This window comes from Pogona vitticeps, chromosome 6 (genome assembly GCF_051106095.1).
Source record: "Pogona vitticeps strain Pit_001003342236 chromosome 6, PviZW2.1, whole genome shotgun sequence".
Lineage (NCBI taxonomy): Eukaryota > Metazoa > Chordata > Lepidosauria > Squamata > Agamidae > Pogona > Pogona vitticeps.
Window position 1 is genome coordinate 23,628,755 of NC_135788.1, and position 19,225 is coordinate 23,647,979.

Below are 19,225 nucleotides of genomic sequence, written 5' to 3' on the forward strand. Positions count from 1 at the left end.
GGCAGTACAGTACATATGAGTAACAATAACGTTATCATCCACAGTGTTTTCAGATTGTGTCCAAGCAGCTCCCGGTGTTCCCCACTCCCCTCCTTTTTTTCCCCGGACTACACGTGTACGAGTGGGTGAAAGAGATCACAACGCGTGTGTATAAAAAAGGGGGAAAAGGCAAACTCTTTGGTCCTAAAATGGGAGCAGCCTGGGCCATTTTAATGCAAAACTCCAAATGCCCTTTGCCGTTCAAGGCCAGCAGGCTGCGTCCCCGAACCTCTGAAGACAAGAACGGCCAAGATCGGGGGGGGGGGGGGGGGAGGAAGACAGCGGCAAAGCGGCGTCGGCGAGGGCGGGGTGGAAGTCGAAGGCGGGGCTAGAAGGGGCGGGAGGGGGAGCCGGCCGGCCGGCTGCATGCCGAACGGGAAACCCGGAGGGAATCGAGGGGAGACGCGCGTCTCGTCGGATCGTCCGAACGCGGGCGCTTGGGCACCGCGTGGCAGCTGCCCGGAAGGAGACCTGTAAGTAGCCTTATGTCTCACAGCGTGACGGCCGGACGCTCCTTGCTCTTCTGGGACGATCACGTCGGATGGGAACAAGCACGTCCCTGAAAGTCAGGCGAGGAGGAGGAGGACACGTCGCCGAAGCAAATATTTGCTGAGCTACGGATGGGCGCTCAGGAGGAGGCTGCGAAGTGATTTTCGCCCCCTCACCTCGTCTCTTAGGACGGCCCCAGACGTGCAGAGGAGCCGGCAGCCTCGCTTTTTTCAAGGCACTGCCAGTTCTCATTTTCAGTGCCTTCCTGGTTTGTTTTTCCCCCTCGCCTGGAAAACGAACTTTAAAAGCAAATAAATAAACATCCGGAGAGCCATAAAGTGGCGGTGGGGCTAGAACCCGTGACGGGAATTGCTTGCCTCGAGAGAAAGAAAGTTTACAGCAGACCGGGAGGAGGGGGAGGGGAGGGGGTTAGGACGTCTGGGCCAAAAGCGCGAGGCGGTCCAGACCAGAAAAACTTCTGCAATGTCGGTTTTTGAAGACTTTAAATCTGCGGGAGGGTTTTTCTGTGGAAGAGCCTGTTGCGTTCAAGGAGGGCGTAGGAAGGGATGGTGGGGATCATGAGGGCAGAACGTGCCCTTCTGTAAGGACCCCGAAACTGGAAAAGGTCGAAATTGGGAAATACAGCTTTCCCACAAAAGCCTGCAGTGGGGTGTTTTCTGCTTGGGGTTCCAGCCAGCCATGCCTGTTTGCAGGACCCTGTTCCATCACTGCTCATTCCCCAAACCATTATCCTCAGCAGACACCAAGTTTTTTGTAGTGATTTTCATGCCCACTCATTTAAAAAAAAAATTTTTTTTTAGCAAACTTGGGAGTTTCCAACAGCTCTTGGTGCCTCCTTCTTGTGCCTGATGGTCGGGCATGGAAGGGTGACATCATTTGGACTCCAAGAATCCTCTAGCCAGTGGCCAAACTTACCTGCATAGTTCTGTATCGGTTACTGAAGGATTAAATATTTGTGGTGACAGTATGCATCTGTTATTCCACACTGTATGTATTGGCATAGGTTTAAAGCCAGATTTATCTCCAGACAAATCTCTCTGATTGCCAGGAGCGGCATTTTGCTGCATCAGCATGGAGGGAACAGCAGAGAAGAGAGGGCTTGCCGATAGATCCCACACTTTATAGGGAAAGGTTGAAACCGCAGGGAGAATGTGGCTGAAGACTGGATCAAAAGAAGGGTGCAAAGTAGGTGCAAAGAAAAGAAAGAAGACCGATTCTAGTATCTTGTATCTGTAAAGGAGCAAGGGGTTGGTCACAAGAACCAGCGTTCAGCAGTCGGATATCAAGACACTTGGCATCCATGTAGAACATCTTACTGTTTCACATAGAACAGCAGAATCTGCAGCGTTATCTTGATCAGCTTGTTTTCGGGATCATTTTTCATGTATTTACGTGTCTGCTTTTGTACACAACAAATCTGAAGCAGCTGAGCACATAAAAGAAAATCAAGACAATACAGTGATGTTATGAAAATGGAGGTAAGGCAGCAGTACCCAGACTAGGACAAAGCCGGTGTCAGTCAGAGAAATGCATATGAGCAGATATCTTTTGACAGAGTACAGTGCTCCCTTGTCTTTGCATCACCACAGAGAAAGCTCCATCTCCCCTGTCCACCCTGCACATGTCAGATACAGAGGATTTAGGGAAGGAACCTGTATAGACCATAGCTGAAGCCAACTCAAGCAAGCATTTGTGAAGGTGGTGGTGGTGGGAACCTGTGTTATCACTCATCTTCCCAAGTGTTAGGTTTAGGTGAGGCCTCACTGGAGGTTGTTTCTGTAGCCTGACCATATGCATGTTTATTCAGAAGTTGTCTTGCACAGTGCAGTTGATCGCAGGGAAACTGGTTTTCTTGTTCATCTGGGCAGGACAGACACTGAATTTGTACCTGTGCATGTAATTACGTGGGATATGACAACCAGTGGTCAAAGGCTTTGAGTTTATTTTTACAGACGGCAAGGTGAGATGCCTTTCAGTGGATCATTAGGAGCATGTCCAGTAACAGTTTAATTGTTTCAGCTGGCTTTGCTTTCCATAATTAAAAATAAAAACAGTAACATTTACTGCACTCTACAAATTCTCAAGTCTTTTTATAGCTGGAAGGTGTGCCAACAGCCTACTCCTATGACTCTTTAGTCTGAGTGGTACAGAGCTGCATTCAGATAAACAAGGATAAGGTTGTCTCAGTGTTCTATCCTTTGTATGTTTACTTAGAAGTAAGCCCTATTCTGTTTATTGGAGCTTATTCCCTACCAATTCAAAAGCAAAGGGTGCGTGGTTTGACACTTTTATTAGCTCACTAAAAGAATTTGGAGATACACAATGTAGTGTAGTGGATAGCGTGATGGACTAGGATTCTGGAGACCAGGGTTCGAATCCCCGCTCAGCCATGGAAGCTCACTGGGGGAGTGGAACTTGTAAAACCAGTCACTTACCTTGAAAGGCCTAGTAGGGTCACTTTAAGTCGGCTCCAACTTGATGACACATAACAACAAACCTGGAGAAAATGCTAGCTTTACATAAGAACATAAGCAGAGCCCAGCTGGATCAGGCCAAGGGCCCATCTAGTCCACCTTCTTGTATCTCACAGTGGCCCCACCAGATGCCTCTCAGAGCACACGAGACAACTAGAGACCTGTCTCCTGATACCCCTCCCCTGCATCTGGCGGTACCTTCCTTTTAAGCCTGGAGATTATACATCCCCATCATTGCTTGTAACCTCCGATGGACTTTTCCTCCAGGAATCTGTCCAATCCCCTTTTAAAGGCATCTAGGCCAGATGCCATCACCACATCCTGTGACAAGGAGTCCCACAGACTAACAACACGCTGGGTAAAGTTCCACAGACTAACAACACGCTGGCCTTACCAGCATTTTGTACAATGCATTATAATGTTGGCTGTTTTATTTTCATTCCCCTTTTTATGATACCTAGCATGGAATTGGCCTTCACTGCTGCCGCACACTAGGTTGACACTTACATCGAGCTGTCCACCAGCACACCAAGAACTCTTTCCTGATCAGTCACAGACAGCTCAGAACCCATCAGCTGATAACTAAAGTTTTGAATTTTTGCCCCAATGTACATTACTTAACACTTTCTTATATTGAAACGCATTTGCCATTTTGCTGCCTATTCTCCCAGTTTGAAGAGATCCTTCTGGAGCTCTTCACAATTCCTTCTGGTCTTCACCACCTGAAAAAGTTTTGTGTCATCTGCAAACTTGGCCACCTCACTGCTTATCTCTGTCTCTGGGTCATTTATGAACAGGTTGAAAAGCACCGGTCCCAGGACAGATCCCTGGGGCACACCACTTTTCACCTCTCTCCATTGTGAAAATTGCCCATTGACACATACTCTCTGCTTCCTGGTTCTCAACCAATTCTCAGTCCATAAGAGGACCTGCCCTCTTATCCCTTGACTGTGGAGTTTTCTCAGCAGCCTTTGGTGAGGGACCGTGTCAAACATCTTCTGAAAATCCTGAGAGACAATATCCACTAGTTCGCCTGCATCCGCATGCCTGTTGACCTTTTCAAAGAATTCTAAAAGGTTTGTGAGGCAAGACTTACCCTTACAGAAGCCATGCTGGTTTTCCGTCAGCAAAGCTTGTTCTTCTATGTGTTTTAAGAGTTTATCTTGGGTGAGGCTTTCCACCATCTTCCCTGGAACAGGGAGCTAACCAGCCTGTAGTTTCCCGGGTCCCCTCTCCTTCCCTTTTTAAAGCTTTCAACTTGTCCTGGTCTTCGGGTTCTGTACCATTGGCTGTGTCACATCTGTTTGTGGCTGTAGACTTTAAAAAAAATTTTATCAGCAATGTTAGTATCAGAGTGATTGACACCCTGTGTCTTTTATTCATGTATCTGTTTATTTCATTCAATGACTAGAATAACACAGAGAGAGATATACAGACCAAACACCTTAACAGTCTAAAACAGAAGTTTAATTGAAATAATATTAGCTGTGGGTCCGATGGCAATTTTTATATATATTTTAATTGTATTTTAATTGTTCTAAATTTTATTGTATTTTAAATGTTGTAAGCCGCCCAGAGACCTTTGGGTAGTGTGGGCAGCATATAAATTAAATAAATAAAAATAAAAATAAAAATAGATAGATAGATAGATAGATAGATAGATAGATAGATAGATAGATAGATAGATAGATAGATAGATAGATAGATAGATAGATAGATAGATAGATAGATAGATAGATAGATAGATAGATAGATAGATAGATAGATAGATAGATAGATAGAGGAATCAGGAATATGTTAACCGGCCTCATGAATGAAGGCTAGTCCAAGATATTTTGCTGCCTCAGAGACAGGACAAGATGTCTCCCTTCCCCTTTATTACGTACAGAAGGTAGTTGGACTCACAACTGACTCCTGTTTCCACTGCACTCTTTCCTCAAACTTCTTGCTATTGCTCTCTTGCTTGCCATGTTCTCTAGAATGCTTCCCTCACTGCCCCTTATAGACCAGCATAACGGAAACACAAGAGAACTTTGCAACCTGTGCAGCTAAGAACTTTGCAACTTGAGGCAAGCTCAACAATAAGGTAGAATCCTTAAGGTGCCATCATGTTTTTGTCTTTGGTTTTTGCCTGACAAGGCAGAATCTGGCTGCTTACCGATGCCAGAATAAATGCAGCAGCATAAATCACAGCATCAAGCTCCTCTTAATTAGGGAGCTGATGTGTGTGTTCCTTGTCAGATATCAAGCCACATGACTGGTGTGCATGCAGTAAGGAGTACAAGCAACAACTCTTTAACCAGCAGCAATTTGCTCCTGCTGTTTATGCAACTGCACTTACACCAGTATACTACATTAAGAGAATTCTGGCCATTGAAAACATCTCTTCTAGAAAGCTTAAACAATAAAGACATAATTCTTTCCTAACACCATCATAAAATTTACACTGTAGTGATAGAATAATTCCCACACTTTGTGCCTCAGATGTTCTTGGACTACAACTTCCAGAAGCCCTAGCCAGAGCAGCGAGTAAAAATATATGGGGTCCTAAATCTTGGAACCACTAAAAAAACATATCTATCATGGGCTGTAAATTACTTGAGCCACAAGGACAATAAGATTTCAGTGGAAAATACCTAGATAGGAACTATATTACTTTTGTCTTCTGGGTAATACTTTGAGATCCCAGAATAAATACATAGGAAGAGCTGGGCCAGCATCTCTTAATAGGTTCACTTCTAGCATCCCCATCTGTGGATCAAGATGAAGCAGCGGTCACCAAGGAAATATGTTTTTAGTACACTGCCAATGTTGGCTGAGGGCCATCTCTCTCATGAGCAGAGTCTTAACTGTTTCCATTATAAATGGGCTTTATTCATAGCAACATGTTTTTGCCTCTCAGCATCTGCAGAGAGTGAGGCAAGACCACAATGTCAACATTTCAGTGAAAAGTCTGTTAAATTATTGCTTGTTTAAGCAGTCTGGGTTTGTTTTACAAAACACATTCCCTGCTGAATAGGAAACTTTGGCAATTATATTTTTATGATCTCTCTAAGCCTTGATACACAATAGTCTTTTCCTTCTATTATATCCATGTAAGATGAATTGATTTACAGATATTTTCTGTAAACACATGTTTGATATTGTTGTTTCCTCATTTACCTCAATACGGTCTGCCTGTGCCACTTGCAGTAGAATTGACAGTTGTACTGATAGATACTTATTTACTGTTCTGTGTTATGTTGGCATTCTAATTTTTTTTCCAGTGTGTACATTTGTTAAATAGGTAGAACCAATAAATGTTCTATTATATTTTCATTCTTCTCGAATTTTGGGGAAATAGGAGGATTCTAGCAGCTGAAATGCATTTGTTTAGCCTTTCATATATTATTCAGGCACAAAATTAAATAAGAGTGTTTTAAAAACTCTAAAATTTTGGAGCTACAACTCAGGTGTTTGTAGAGGGGTTTGGGGCAAAAAAGATTCAGTATTGTATGAAAACCTTGAGCTGCTACAATTGGGCCTACCCGCTTGCCATGGTGATGGTTCTTCTTTGTGGCCTCTGTGAATCACACCCTGGGTGATCCGCGCCTGTGCAGAGCCTCATTAGAAAGTTCTAGAGCTTCTGCGGTAGCAAAAAACACATTAGAATAAGCCCCCCCTCATATAAGTACCCTGGCACCAAGGCTCCCCTTTCAGTTTCTTTCAACCACCGCGTTGAGAACCTCATAGTTCTGCTTCTGTGAGTAAAAGAGGGATTTTATTCTTGATTCCTTCCTGTTATCAGTCTTTTTTTTCTTTTAAACTTCTAGAGCAAATTCATTATCATCAGAGATTTTTTCCTTTCTGCTTCGCTTGTCCTCCGGCCACAGCAGCCCCCCCATCATCTTTTTTTTCTCCTTAAATTATTTTCTCCTATTCATGGCCCTTTTGGGCCCATTTAAACACTGTGCGGTCTGTGATAACAAAATATCACTCTTGAACGGCCACACCAAGTGTCTTTTTTGCTTGGGAGAGGCACACCAGACGTCCTCCTGCCAGCATTGTAAGAACTTCAAGCATGGAGTCCTCCATTCAAGCATGGAGTCCTCCATTCTCACCATGACCGAGATTGAACACGACTTGACCTATCCTGCCCTCTGGAAACACCTATCTGTTTGGGACACCATCACTACAGATGCCTGGGTACTGTCCATCATCTGCGACAGCCACCGCATCCATCTCCTCCAACCTCCTCTGGCAACACACCTCATCACTCCACCATCTCCAACTCTATAAGAGGAAATAAAAAATTTACTCCTCAAAGACTCCATACAGCCTGTCTCACAAGACAACAAAGGTTTTTTTCTCTTGCTATTTACCCAAAAAGGACAGCGGTCTTCACCCTATCTTAGACCTATAAGAGTTAAACAAATACATCATTGCCACACCATTCCGTATGGTTACCATCAAATCAGTTCTCCCTTTACTCCACAAAAATGACTGGTTCACTGTCATAGATCTCAAAGATGCATACTTCCATATTTCCATACATCCCTCCCACAGAAAATTCCTTCAGTTTCAACTAGGATCACAAGCCTACCAATTCCCTGCACTAGAAAGGCTTACTTGTATAAATGGAACAGATTCAAATCTTTCACTGAAGCTTCTTCATTGCCTTCTATCAACCCATCACTCGCTACTGTTCTACGTTTTTTTGCTTCATCTCAAGTCTAGCGGCCTTTCCCTCTCTTCCTTGAGAGTTTACCCCTCCGCCATAGTTTCTTATCAGCCACCTAACTCTCCGGCAGCTGATTTCTTCAAGCATCCAACGTTGAAATGTTTTTTTAAAGGTCTATCTCATATCTACCCAGATACCTGCCGACCTTCCCTGCAGTGGTCACTAACATTAGTACTTTAACAACTTACTAAAGCTCCTTTCAAGCTTTTAGCTTCAACTGATTTACACGGATGTTTCTTTCCTCCCCAAAGTCATATCTCAATTCCATCCTCTCAGCCATTTATCCTTCCTTCCTTCCTTCTTCTTGTCACCGTTCACAACTCAAGAAAGACTCCTCCATACTTTAGACAAGCCCTTGCCTTTGACGTTCAAGGCACCCAACCTTTCAGGCATTCACCTTGACTTTTCATAAGTCACCAATCACCTACTAAAGGTTGCCAGGTGACATCTCAAACTATATCTAGATGGGTCACTTCAACCATTCACCTCGTGTATCTGCTGGCACTCAAACCAGTCCCGAAGGTGATTTGTCCTCACTCCACCAGAGCAGTGGCAACCTCTATGACATTTCTTATGCTGCGTACCTCTTCCAGACATCTGCGCCTCTGCCACCTGGGCACAGCCATCCACTTTCATCCAGCATTATAGACTTGATCTCCAGCAGAAGTCTGATGCGGCCTTTGGATGTGCTGTTCTAGCCTCTACCTTGGCAAGTAAGACAGCTTTTTAGTCACCCAGAGTGTGATTCACAGAGGCCACGAAGAGGAACAACAGATCACCCACCTGTAATTGTAGTTGTTTGAGTGGGCCTCTGTGATTCACACATCCCGCCCGTCCTCCCCACTGTCATGCCATTCTGCTGAATGTAGCTGTGGTTGACACAACTGAAAGGGGAGCCTTGGAGCCAAGGTACTTATATGAGGGGGGAGGGGCTTATTCTAATGTATTTTTTGCTACCACAGAAGCTCTAGAACTTTCCGATGAGGCTCCGTGCAGGCACAGATCACCCAGAGTGTGAATCACAGAGGTCCACTCGAAGAACTACAATTACAGGTAGGTAACCTGTCGTTCTGTGGGAACCTTTGCTTATCTTTTATGAGTAGTTACTGCTGAATCCTACTCAGTTGCTCCTGCTGTAGTTGGCAATGACTCAACAAACTATGGACCATCTGCTTGTAGGTTATTCCTTTTGATGTCCAAATCTGGTGAGCTGCTTTGTCTTTCTCCTGACAAGCCAGAGAAGCAGACCAGCAACAAACCATGGCTTATTTCTTTGGCTTGTTGGGAGAGAGACAAGCCAGCTTACTTGATTCACACTTCATGATAAAGAAACTGTGGGTAGTGGCAGTAGTTGTGCTGTGTGCACTTGCACACTGACACGTTTGTAACAAGCCAGGATTCTCCCTCTTTCAAGGCATTTTTATTGGGAATTTTTAACCATAGTACAGAATTCTGGCTTATAATATCTGAAGGTGCTCACTGTATAACATGAGGATACCTTCTAGAATCTTGTTTGCTTCACACTTCATTAAAAAAAGTACACTTTAGACTCTCATGCTTGCTTGAAAATATAGTAGTTAGGGGAAATTAAGAATCAAGAACAAGATAAGGATGTTCCCAATTTTGGAGATGTTAGGTGTGCCATATATTCTGGTTCCATAACAATCATTTCTACAATTAGCCTCATCATTAATAATAATAATCATCATCGTCATTGTTATTGTTATTATTATCATCATCATTTATTCATTTATTCATTTATTCATTTATTTATTTGATTTATACCCCGTCTATCTGGGCGACTCGTCCACTCTAGGCGGCTTACAATATAAAAAATGTGTCCTTCTGTCTTTGTGTGAATGATCTACCAAGTAAAGTGATGCATTTGGTTATTTATGTGTTTCCAGAATACCATTCATGTGTGACAGCAAAAATCTGAAAAGCCTCCTCAAATTGTCTTTCAAGGATCATCTTACCAGAGAAGGAAAAACAGTCATTGCTCAAAAACATGGACCAGGGTGGAGATCAGAAAATGGATCCTGAAAGAACTTGTCAGAATTTCAGTGATTTGGTAAACTTCATAAATTATTTATCTGTTTGTTTGTTTCAGATGCCAGATTGTTCTTTTTAATTTCCAAGTCCATATTTTGCATCTGGCTTTTGTTAGGGGGTCACGAGGTTCTAGTTTGTAAAAAATCTATCCAATATGCCTGACGTTTCCCTATCCTGACCTATCACATGGTACATAGTACCTCACACCCTTGCTCTCATGGTCAGTGAGGCCCCTGAAGAAACACAATCGCATGTACTTTGGGCCCTTGGGAAAATTACTGTAGCATGGCATTATAGCTGAGACTGCTGAACTGAGGCTGTGAAGACCCATGTTCTAGGTCTCGGTGAGACAGAAGTCCACTTGGTGACCACAGGCCAGTCACTGCTGACCTACCTCATGAGATCACTGAAGAGAATAGTGTGAAGGAGTCATAAATGCTGCCCAACACTCATTGGAGAAAACATGAGATATAAAAATGATTAATAAATAGCATACCGGTATATAAATATTGTTTGTCCAACATTTGCTGTGTTTTTTTAAAGAAGAAAAAGTACTCAGCTCTCACGAGGTGCAACAATTATTGATGCTCCTATGAAAGATATAAAGAAATTAGAAGTGATTTTTAGTAAAGTTTGTCGTTAATCAATTTGTAGAAGAAAGAATTTGAATAGACATAGCTTTTTTCTCTCCTAGTTGTATAGATGCAGCAACCCTATCTCTCACTTTGCTACCATGTCAACCTCCACATCGCAATTCAAACAGTTGTCCAGAAGATAAAAATGGGATTTCCATGCCTTTTCTGAACAGTGAGTGTTAGAAAGCAGAGAGATTCTATTCCATGCTTATTCATAGGTTATGTGAACTGTTTTGTTTTCCTGCTTCTTTTACGTTTCATCTCATTTCACAAAAGGCGTGTTGAAACACAGTAATCTGGACAGATGGCTAACTTCCTGATAGCTCAGATCAGGAGCAAAAAGGGCATCTGGCAAGTAACTTTAAATCCCTCCCTTCAATCCCATCAATGTAGCCAAATTCCTGTAACTTAGAAGTACATGAACAGGCTAGAATTGCTTTGCACGGAGTGTGTATAAGCAGGTTTACAAAGGGCAACAATGAAAGGGTCTACTTATACTGGTATGTACCATACTTTGAAATCCTTCTTAGGTTTATATTCCATGGTTGTTTTCATTTCAGGTTATGGATTTACAAGCAGCTGGCACACCTGAAGCAGCTAGTTTTTCCCATATTCATCGAGACTTCTATATAGATGAGTTTGAATCACCTACCAGTAAGCACTGTAAACATGACCTTTTTCCTCGATGGCATTTACCAGTGAAGACGGCGCTGATACTATCAGTGTTAACTTTTATGTACACTTTCCTCAGAGATGTCATTCATCCTCTTGTAACTGCCCAAGAAAATGTATTTCATAAAATTCCAATTCTGGTCATAAACAAAGTCCTACCTGTAGTTTCAATTACCCTTTTGGCCTTGGTTTATTTACCGGGAATATTGGCTGCAGCTTTCCAGTTCTATTACAGAACCAAATATAGACGTTTTCCACAGTGGCTGGATAGATGGATGTTATCAAGGAAACAGTTTGGCCTTCTCAGCTTCTTCTTTGCCTCAATGCATGCCTGCTACAGCTTGTGCTATCCCATGAGGAGATCTTACAGATACAAACTCTTGAACTGGGCATATCAGCAGGTACACTATTTGGCTTTTATTATAATGTTGTTAAATTGTCGTCAGCTGATGGTGCGCCTGCACCTGGAATGTTGTACCCTGTGTCAATTCTTTAGATAGATAGTATGAAAATAATGATAGTATGCAAAAGTAGCCCTATTAATTTCTGTGAGGTTTTCTTCCAAATAAGGGGGGGAGGAGGAGGGCAGGGAAGAAAGATGACTGGGCAGGGGGATCATGATAGAAGATCATTACAATATGCAACATTCCCTGAATCCAGTTAGTTCCAGTTAAAGAAGACCCACTGAATCAATAACATTTACATAAATGTGGATTCATCATTCACAGTTCAGTGAGTCTGCTCTAGTTGAAGATAACAACTAGATTTAGACCTTGTTTTTAAAAAATAACTTATTGGTTTCAAAATTCACTCATTGCCATTACTCATTATTTTAAAAGTGATGGTCAAAATCCTGTTCTGCAATTACACTAGCACAAGGGAAATGGCTTAACTCACAGCAGCTAATTGCCACTAATTAATATGTCCCTGCTTGGATTTGTCACTGTGTGCCAGTTAGGTAGCTAGGCATCCAACCGTGAATTGAAGCAGAGACTCATTAATTAGCAGCAGTTTGCCATGGCAAGTGATACCATTTCCCCACTAGGATATGTACAGAACAAGATGTTAGCTGGCATGTTTCAAATTTATTACTATTTATTGTTTTGGGAAGGGGAAACACTTAAAAATATAAAAATATCAATAACCACTCAAAATGATCCTCAAAAAACAATGGTTTTGTTTTTAAACTATTACTGTATTATGATCTATAAATATTGTGATCTATGTTATATTTTAAAAGTAAGGTCACTGGTAATGTCACTACTTAAAAAGAAATGCATTCTAACACATTTCCAAGCTTCAAATTTCATAAAGTTATCAGTACAACAAATTACAGAAGAACATTTTTCAGTCAAAATATTATTGGCCCTTTTATTTACAGAAGTTGATTGCTAGTTTTCTGAAAAACAAAAACGAATAGATTAAGCTCTGCATGGACACACACATATACACACAGTTAACCTATTGAAATCATTGTCACAATATATATTCATATGTATTAACTTTAGATGATTGGAGACAAAAGCCACCAAGTTTACAAAAATCAATGAGTATAGACGAAAACACAATAGTGTAAAGTAGACCCTCTGGAAAAATATTAGTACTGCAATTGTCCAGATGGTCGAGATTGTGTTGGCTGAAATTCTGTTTTCTGTTCAAGTTTCTAAAGCTTTTTTCCTCCAAAAGAGTTAGAACCCAACCCACCCAACCTCCACCTCTTAAATGTCACATCCCTAGTCATTACAGACACCATGGTAGTTTGTTCCTGTGTTCAGATCTATTCAACGGGGCAGTTAAAAAAAATACACACACACACACACACACCCCTGAACTGCTCAGCTACCGTGGCAACATGACAAGAACTGTCAAGAAAGCCTGCTGGTTAGCTGCTTAAAATACTGTTTCTTCGTGCATTACCTGGTGCTACAATCTGCCAAAGGTTGTATTTAGCCTTAGATGGAATTCATTTTGTCAGCAAAATATAAGCCGTCCTGCTGGGCAAATCAGGGATTGGAATGAACCTCCTTGGAGGTCAAAACTTTGCTGAAGTAAATGTTTCTCAACCTAATTGGCTTTCCTTTGTTTTCCTTGGTATAAACAATACCTCGGTTAACTGCCAAGAATGTGACCATGTTTAATTTGTGGTGCACACAGATAAGAAAATGACACTAAAGCAACACAGTGTATCTTGGATCATTTTAGTATAGTTGTCCAGTGATGAGATGTAGGGTAGTTGCTACATGCCGACTTGCTTTTTTTTTAATGACTTTTTCTTTTATTCCTCTTATGTAAACTTTCATGGGGACAGTAAAAAACCAGTGTCTCCCACCACATCGGGTGTGAAGTATCCCCTGACACACACAATGCTGCCACACGTGCTGCTGTCATTGTTTACAGTCACATCATGCAACGCTGCCTGACTGAGGAGGGGAAAGCACTTGACCAGCTACTCGGTGGCTGGCTTGCAAGGAAACCCTCGGTGCAAATGAAGATGTATGCAAAAGCAACCTTAGGTTTTCCTGGATCATAGCAATCACAAAATGTGCCTCTGTGATCATGGCAAGGGCAGTGTATTTTCTCTATATGCCATCTAGTTCCACTGAGTTTTTCTCTCTTCAGCCCATATATACAGAAGAGATGGCATCCTACGTAGAAATGTGGCCAACTAGCCCTGAATCTTAAGCATATTTGGGTCCTCTGAGTGTCCTTCTGACATTGTAAAAAATATATATATAAAGTGCTCTTTCCACAGGTGAAGCAGAAAAAGGAGAATGCCTGGATTGAGCACGATGTCTGGAGAATGGAGATTTATGTGTCTCTGGGAATTCTAGGACTTGCTATACTGGCTGTATTGGCAGTAACATCAATTCCATCTGTCAGTCACTCATTGACTTGGAGAGAGTTTCATTATATTCAGGTACATATTAATAAAGCTAGACAGATTGGGGAGGGACTGTGCCTTATTGACAGGATATGTATGTACATCAAGTGTTACAGATCTGAAAGTTCAGTTTCTGGTATTACTTACTGAAGTGATTTTAGTACTTCCACTTTGAGTACCTGGATGGCTTCCACTGGTCAGGCATTAGTTTTTTTCCAAAGAGCATCTGGTGCGGTCAACTTCTCCTTCCCAAGGACTCAAATTGATTGAGACCTGGAGATTGTGACTTCAGGTCTAATGAAAAGGGTTCCATCACATAATGTCACGTGGAAACTTTTTCATAGGTAGAGCTACTTACAAATAAGCACTGCTGTCTGTTGGTTGGTATTGAGTGCTGGAAGACTCAGAATCAAGAACAGTATTGTACCTGCCAGGGCAAACAGGTCATACAAGCAGATGCTGGTGAAGGTACAGCCCAACAGCCCCATATTCCTACACTGTGGAACGTTGATGGCACAGGTCTGTGTATGTTGAATTCAAAAAAACAAGGAATCATTATTCCAGATTTCAGTTTGCAGACGTGTTTTTATGACTTACAAATTGAGAGAAGTATATACAAAACCAATTAGTCTTTTTGTGTTGGACACTATCTGACAATTTCAGAGAGTCTTAATTAAACACATGGTACTTTACAAAAGCTAGGGCCACCACATTTCAATTGTTTATTGTAGTTTTGACTTTGATAGCATTTTTATCTGAAGCACTTAGCAGGATGGCACTTATCCTTGTATCTGCTGATTTGTGATGTGAAGGTGCTGTTTAGACATATAGGAGCTGACTGAGATATTTTTACAGTCAGGTGAAACTAAGTACAACTCTCTGTCAGGCGGTGCATCTTATGTTTTGCTTTAATTTCTTTTTTAAAAGCTGACCTTTCCTTTGCTGCTTTCTTTCCAGAGCAAGATGGGATACTTAGCTTTGCTGCTGTGCACCGTTCACGCAGCAGTGTATGCATGGAATAAGTGGATCGACGTAGGCCAATTTTTGTGGTATACACCCCCTACATTTATGATAGCAGTTATTCTTCCAGTTGTGGTTTTGGCTTGTAAAGTTATCCTGCTTTTCCCGTGCCTGAAGAGGAGACTTCAGAAGATCAGATCCGGCTTTGATGCTAACGCCGTGAGAAATACATCACAAATGGCGTCCAGACTTTAGATTTAAATGTGCAAAAACCTTTCTGCCAAGAGGCATTTTCTGCCAAGCCTTAAAAATAGTGAGGTTTGTAACTAGTGTTACAAAGCTATGCATAGACCAGAGACAGCCAAAAAAGTGCAGACCACAGGGCTTCACAAACTCCTAAGTCTTTCCTGTTAATATTTTGCTCAGAAAGTTCCCTTGTGCCTTCCAAGTAGCACGAGGGCAGGCTTACCGTATTGTGGAGCACCCCCCTAGCCTCCTCACAAACACACATACATAATTAGTTAATTTTTAAGATTGCCAGTAGAGACAAAAAACTAAAGTTGTGTGGCACAGTGGGAAAAGTCAATCTATTCATGCTGTATCAAGGAAGAATACATTTGTGTCTTTCAGTAGAAGTTTTCATGTGCAGATGATGTATGTGTCAGTATCGCACGCACGAACGTCTCATGTAATGGATGACATCGAAATGTTGGTTGGGGGACCATAGGCTTAACCATATGCCTTTTATCAAAGCCATAGCCTTATCCACGTAAGATCTAAAACCATGGAATGTGATAAACTAATCAGTGCCTAAAACTTAAAAGGCAAAGAGCTGTTTGGCTTAAAACCACCCGTTTTCAGTACAGGAATTAGATCCATCTGTACATTGTTTTACACACACCAATCATCTCTCTGAAGGGATATGTACTGATTATATCAGGGCAGGGAAGAATGCATTTTGTGGGATTTTGATTTTTTTTTTAAATTATAACTTTGAGGTTTGCCAGCCAAAACCAAGGGCAAAACAGTGGCTTTGGCAAATAGATACGTGCTGTGAATTCAGGGATGGGTTGCTTAAAAATTCATGCTTACCTAATTTGTAATGAGCACCAGTACCAGCCTTATGGCCATACCACATTAAAAAACTACTACTGATCTTCCCCTACAATTTCTTTTTTTCCTGAGGCAGTTTAATTCTGAAGGGATTAAAACCTTTAACCTTCTAGCAGGGGGTGGTGTTAGTCCATTACAAGCTTTTAAGAACAATGTTAATTCACTGCAGTTTAGAAACTTGATTTAACACATGGTGGGTCATCTCTAGAAGTCTGGTGATCAATCACATGTGCCTTTTCCTGGACCTTGGAGAGCGATTCCTGTGATCCCTGCTTCCCGTTTTTTCCTCACAAAATTGGGAAGAGGATTTACTCAGAACGCCCACTCCTGACCTGTAGTGGTGAATTTTAAAAATTAAATGGGGATTTGAGTGGACCGACTATGCTGGAAGGTGCTCAAAACATGGCAGAATGGCCCCAAAGCCCTCAGAGAACTTCTGGGGTCTTTTCTTCCAAAAATAAAATTTTATGTTGGTTCATGTTTTTGGTGCTGAGGAGCCTGATTGCTGCTGCCCACATTCAAGCTCCCATCATTGATCTTGTCGTAGATTCCAAGTGCCTTTCTCTCCCTCTTGATTTATATAAGAATTCTGACTCAGAACATTTGTAGAAAACAGAGGTCAGTTTGAAGAATGCAAGATATAGTTTGCTGTATTAGCCCAGGGTCCACATAGTCTATGATCTGATTTCAGCGCAGATCAATGAGATACCTCCAGTGCAGTGACACAGGCACAGCAAGAAAAATCCTTGGCATTTGGGCCTTTATGGAAAGAAACGCGTACATGGAGGTTACATTTAGCTATCTTAAATAGTGGCCATTGAAAAAGAAGTCCATCTGAGATGTTAGTTGCCACCATGTTTCATGCTACTGAACTCCATAAGTTAATTCCACATTATTTTCTTAATCATGAGCATCAGTCAAATTGCAATATTAGCAAGCCCCACGTTTATATGATCGTGAGAGGTGATTAATCTAACAACAACAAAAAGGTGGGGGGGTTTTGTTTCCATAAATTGGTCATGTATTTCTTTGGCTGTTTTAATGGTTATTCTTTTGTATCTTGGAGATGGTTGTTATCCATGACAGAATGGGGAAGGAATCCACGCCCAATGTTAGTGTGGATTCCAGAAATTTCTCATTTTTGTTCTCTTGACTCAGTATTGCATTTCTCAACATGTTTTTTTGTCAGCTGAAAAATAAGTAAGCATTTACATGCAAGCAGCAGTCAGCCTATTTGTAGAAAATGTTTATTTTCATCTACTGTATTTAAAATGAATAAACTGTTTTCTACATTTTTCACCTTTTTGTCCCAGTGGTTTCATATAGAATAAACATAATATGATTATTCTACAAACATGGACATTTTTGGCAACAGAGGATAAAAGTTTCCCTTTTTCTTTCTGAAGCCTTTTGCTTAATAGTTACTGACTTGATTTGGATTGAACTTTGGCCTTTTACCTGTGGAAATAATAATGTGTTAAAGGCACCGTGCACAGCCTTTCATGGCAAAGAAAGGCAGCACTTAAGAGTTAAATTAACCAGCTGACAAATTCTTATATTCTGCATGAGATCTGCATGCAGAAATTTTCTGCACATCTTTACTGGACTGGGAACCTAGTGTACATTGAACACATGTACATCAAGGTCACATAAGCCCATTCACATTGCAGCTTAGAGAGAGAGATCCTTTTGTATCTGTCATACAGTGCAGATAGTAAATGAGTTTCTCCTTTCCTTAGTAAGTGAACACATCATCTTCTGACTGTAGCTTGAGCAAGGCAAAATAGGCTTTTGAATTTACTACTTCAATGTATGTATCAATTATTTGAAACTACCTGTGCTGGATAGATGCAAAAGGAAAAACAGGAATAAATCTAATAAATAAGCATATGCGGATGTTACCGTACTGTAATTTCGTTCCCAGCTAAGGACGGAGGCAGTTCTGGAAGACGCTGCAATCCCATCTACTGCAACCAGGTGAATCAGCTGCTAATCTGAACCTCAGAGAGGAAAGAATCCACACCATCAGTGCAGCAACAACAACAACCACTGCTGCAGCTAAGTAATTTAAAACACTGAACTTAATTGCCAGGCAGGAGGTATAGGAGCTTCTGACAGCCAAGTGTATTACTTCAGTAATGAAGCATACAACCAATGTTTTCTCTTCTTACCCTAGTACTTCATGGTTTATAACTTTAGCACTTGTAAAAACTGTTTGCCGTCCCTGATTTTAAAAGAAAAAAAAAAAACAATACTTCAAGCACGTGCAATTTGAATTTAAATCAGTAACACCATCATTACTGTATCATCAATTGGACATAATTCCAAGCACTGTTTTGTTGTAGAAAAGAGTAATATAATTTAAAAGTCAAAGTATCATTTAGAAATGCAATCATACTTTCCACGTCAAAATTTTTAAAAAGTGGTTCTTTCATCGTATCAGAGTGTTGCACAATTCAAAATCATGGACACACATGAAATATAGGCAGAATCAACAACCAATCAAAATGTTAAGACAATCAGACTATTTTTGACCAAAAGTGGTCCAAGTCTGATGTGTGCAGAAACTTTCCCCCCAACTTCAACCAGTGGATTAGCATCGGCATTCATGAAGTGGATGGGTTCAGTGCTGTTCCAGTGCACATTTCTAGCAAGCCAACTTTTACCTAAATTTGAAGAAAGGATGTTGTTGCAAGCAGCATCAGTATTGGAAGGCTCTGATATGTCCACACTGAGCCAGGTGCTGTCCCTGGGCTTGTTTGCATCACCCACCATGCGGGGTGGGTCATTTGGAGTGGGAGCCTGGGTTAAGCCTTGGACTTCAGTCTTAAGGTCTAGCTGCACACAACAAACATCATAAAGAACAGGCTGATTCATTGCCGTTTGACTCAATACGTTTCCAGACAGTGGTGGCTTCTATGCAACAATATCTCTTCCTTTAGTCTGAGCAAGTCATCTCAAGCATTTAGGGCAATTTTTGTCAAGCATCTCTCTGTCTCTTCATAACTTTTTGACTCCTCCAGCTGGCTGGTTTTAAGCCTCAAAGTTGATTCTACCATTTGTTTTTAAAATGAAAAGGTTTACAACAAATACATCAAGAGTGGGAGCTTTTCCTGGCCTGACAAAATGAACAAAATGCATAGCTGAACACACTTAAGATGGCCCAGTG

At 41.4% G+C, this 19,225-nt stretch overlaps 1 protein-coding gene across 4 annotated transcripts; it reads left to right on the forward strand.

Annotated features, from left to right (window-relative positions):
• The first annotated feature begins 369 nt into the window (after positions 1-369).
• STEAP1 (STEAP family member 1) lies at positions 370-17,355 on the forward strand. 4 transcript variants are annotated; one of them, XM_078378683.1, is made up of 6 exons: positions 408-512; positions 8,706-8,796; positions 9,651-9,814; positions 10,991-11,503; positions 13,855-14,019; positions 14,941-17,355. In XM_078378683.1, the coding sequence occupies exons 3-6, from the start codon at positions 9,752-9,754 to the stop codon at positions 15,196-15,198; spliced, it is 999 nt and encodes a 332-aa protein (XP_078234809.1). In that variant the 5' UTR covers positions 408-512; positions 8,706-8,796; positions 9,651-9,751; the 3' UTR covers positions 15,199-17,355. The 4 variants fall into 4 exon arrangements, with proteins under 4 accessions (XP_072859254.2, XP_020640772.3, XP_078234809.1 ...); XM_073003153.2 differs by lacking the exon at positions 8,706-8,796 and having other exon boundaries at positions 370-512; positions 9,709-9,814; XM_020785113.3 differs by lacking the exon at positions 8,706-8,796 and having other exon boundaries at positions 383-512.
• Positions 17,356-19,225: the final 1,870 nt, after the last annotated feature.

Bases quoted from the DNA above. Each gene is read 5' to 3' on its own strand.
- STEAP1 (XM_073003153.2), top strand. From the start codon at position 406: ATGCCGAACGGGAAACCCGGAGGGAATCGAGGGGAGACGCGCGTCTCG. The intron at 9,815-10,990 runs GTAAACTTCATA...TTTTCATTTCAG, and splicing joins GTCAGAATTTCAGTGATTTG to GTTATGGATTTACAAGCAGC. The intron at 11,504-13,854 runs GTACACTATTTG...CTCTTTCCACAG, and splicing joins TGAACTGGGCATATCAGCAG to GTGAAGCAGAAAAAGGAGAA.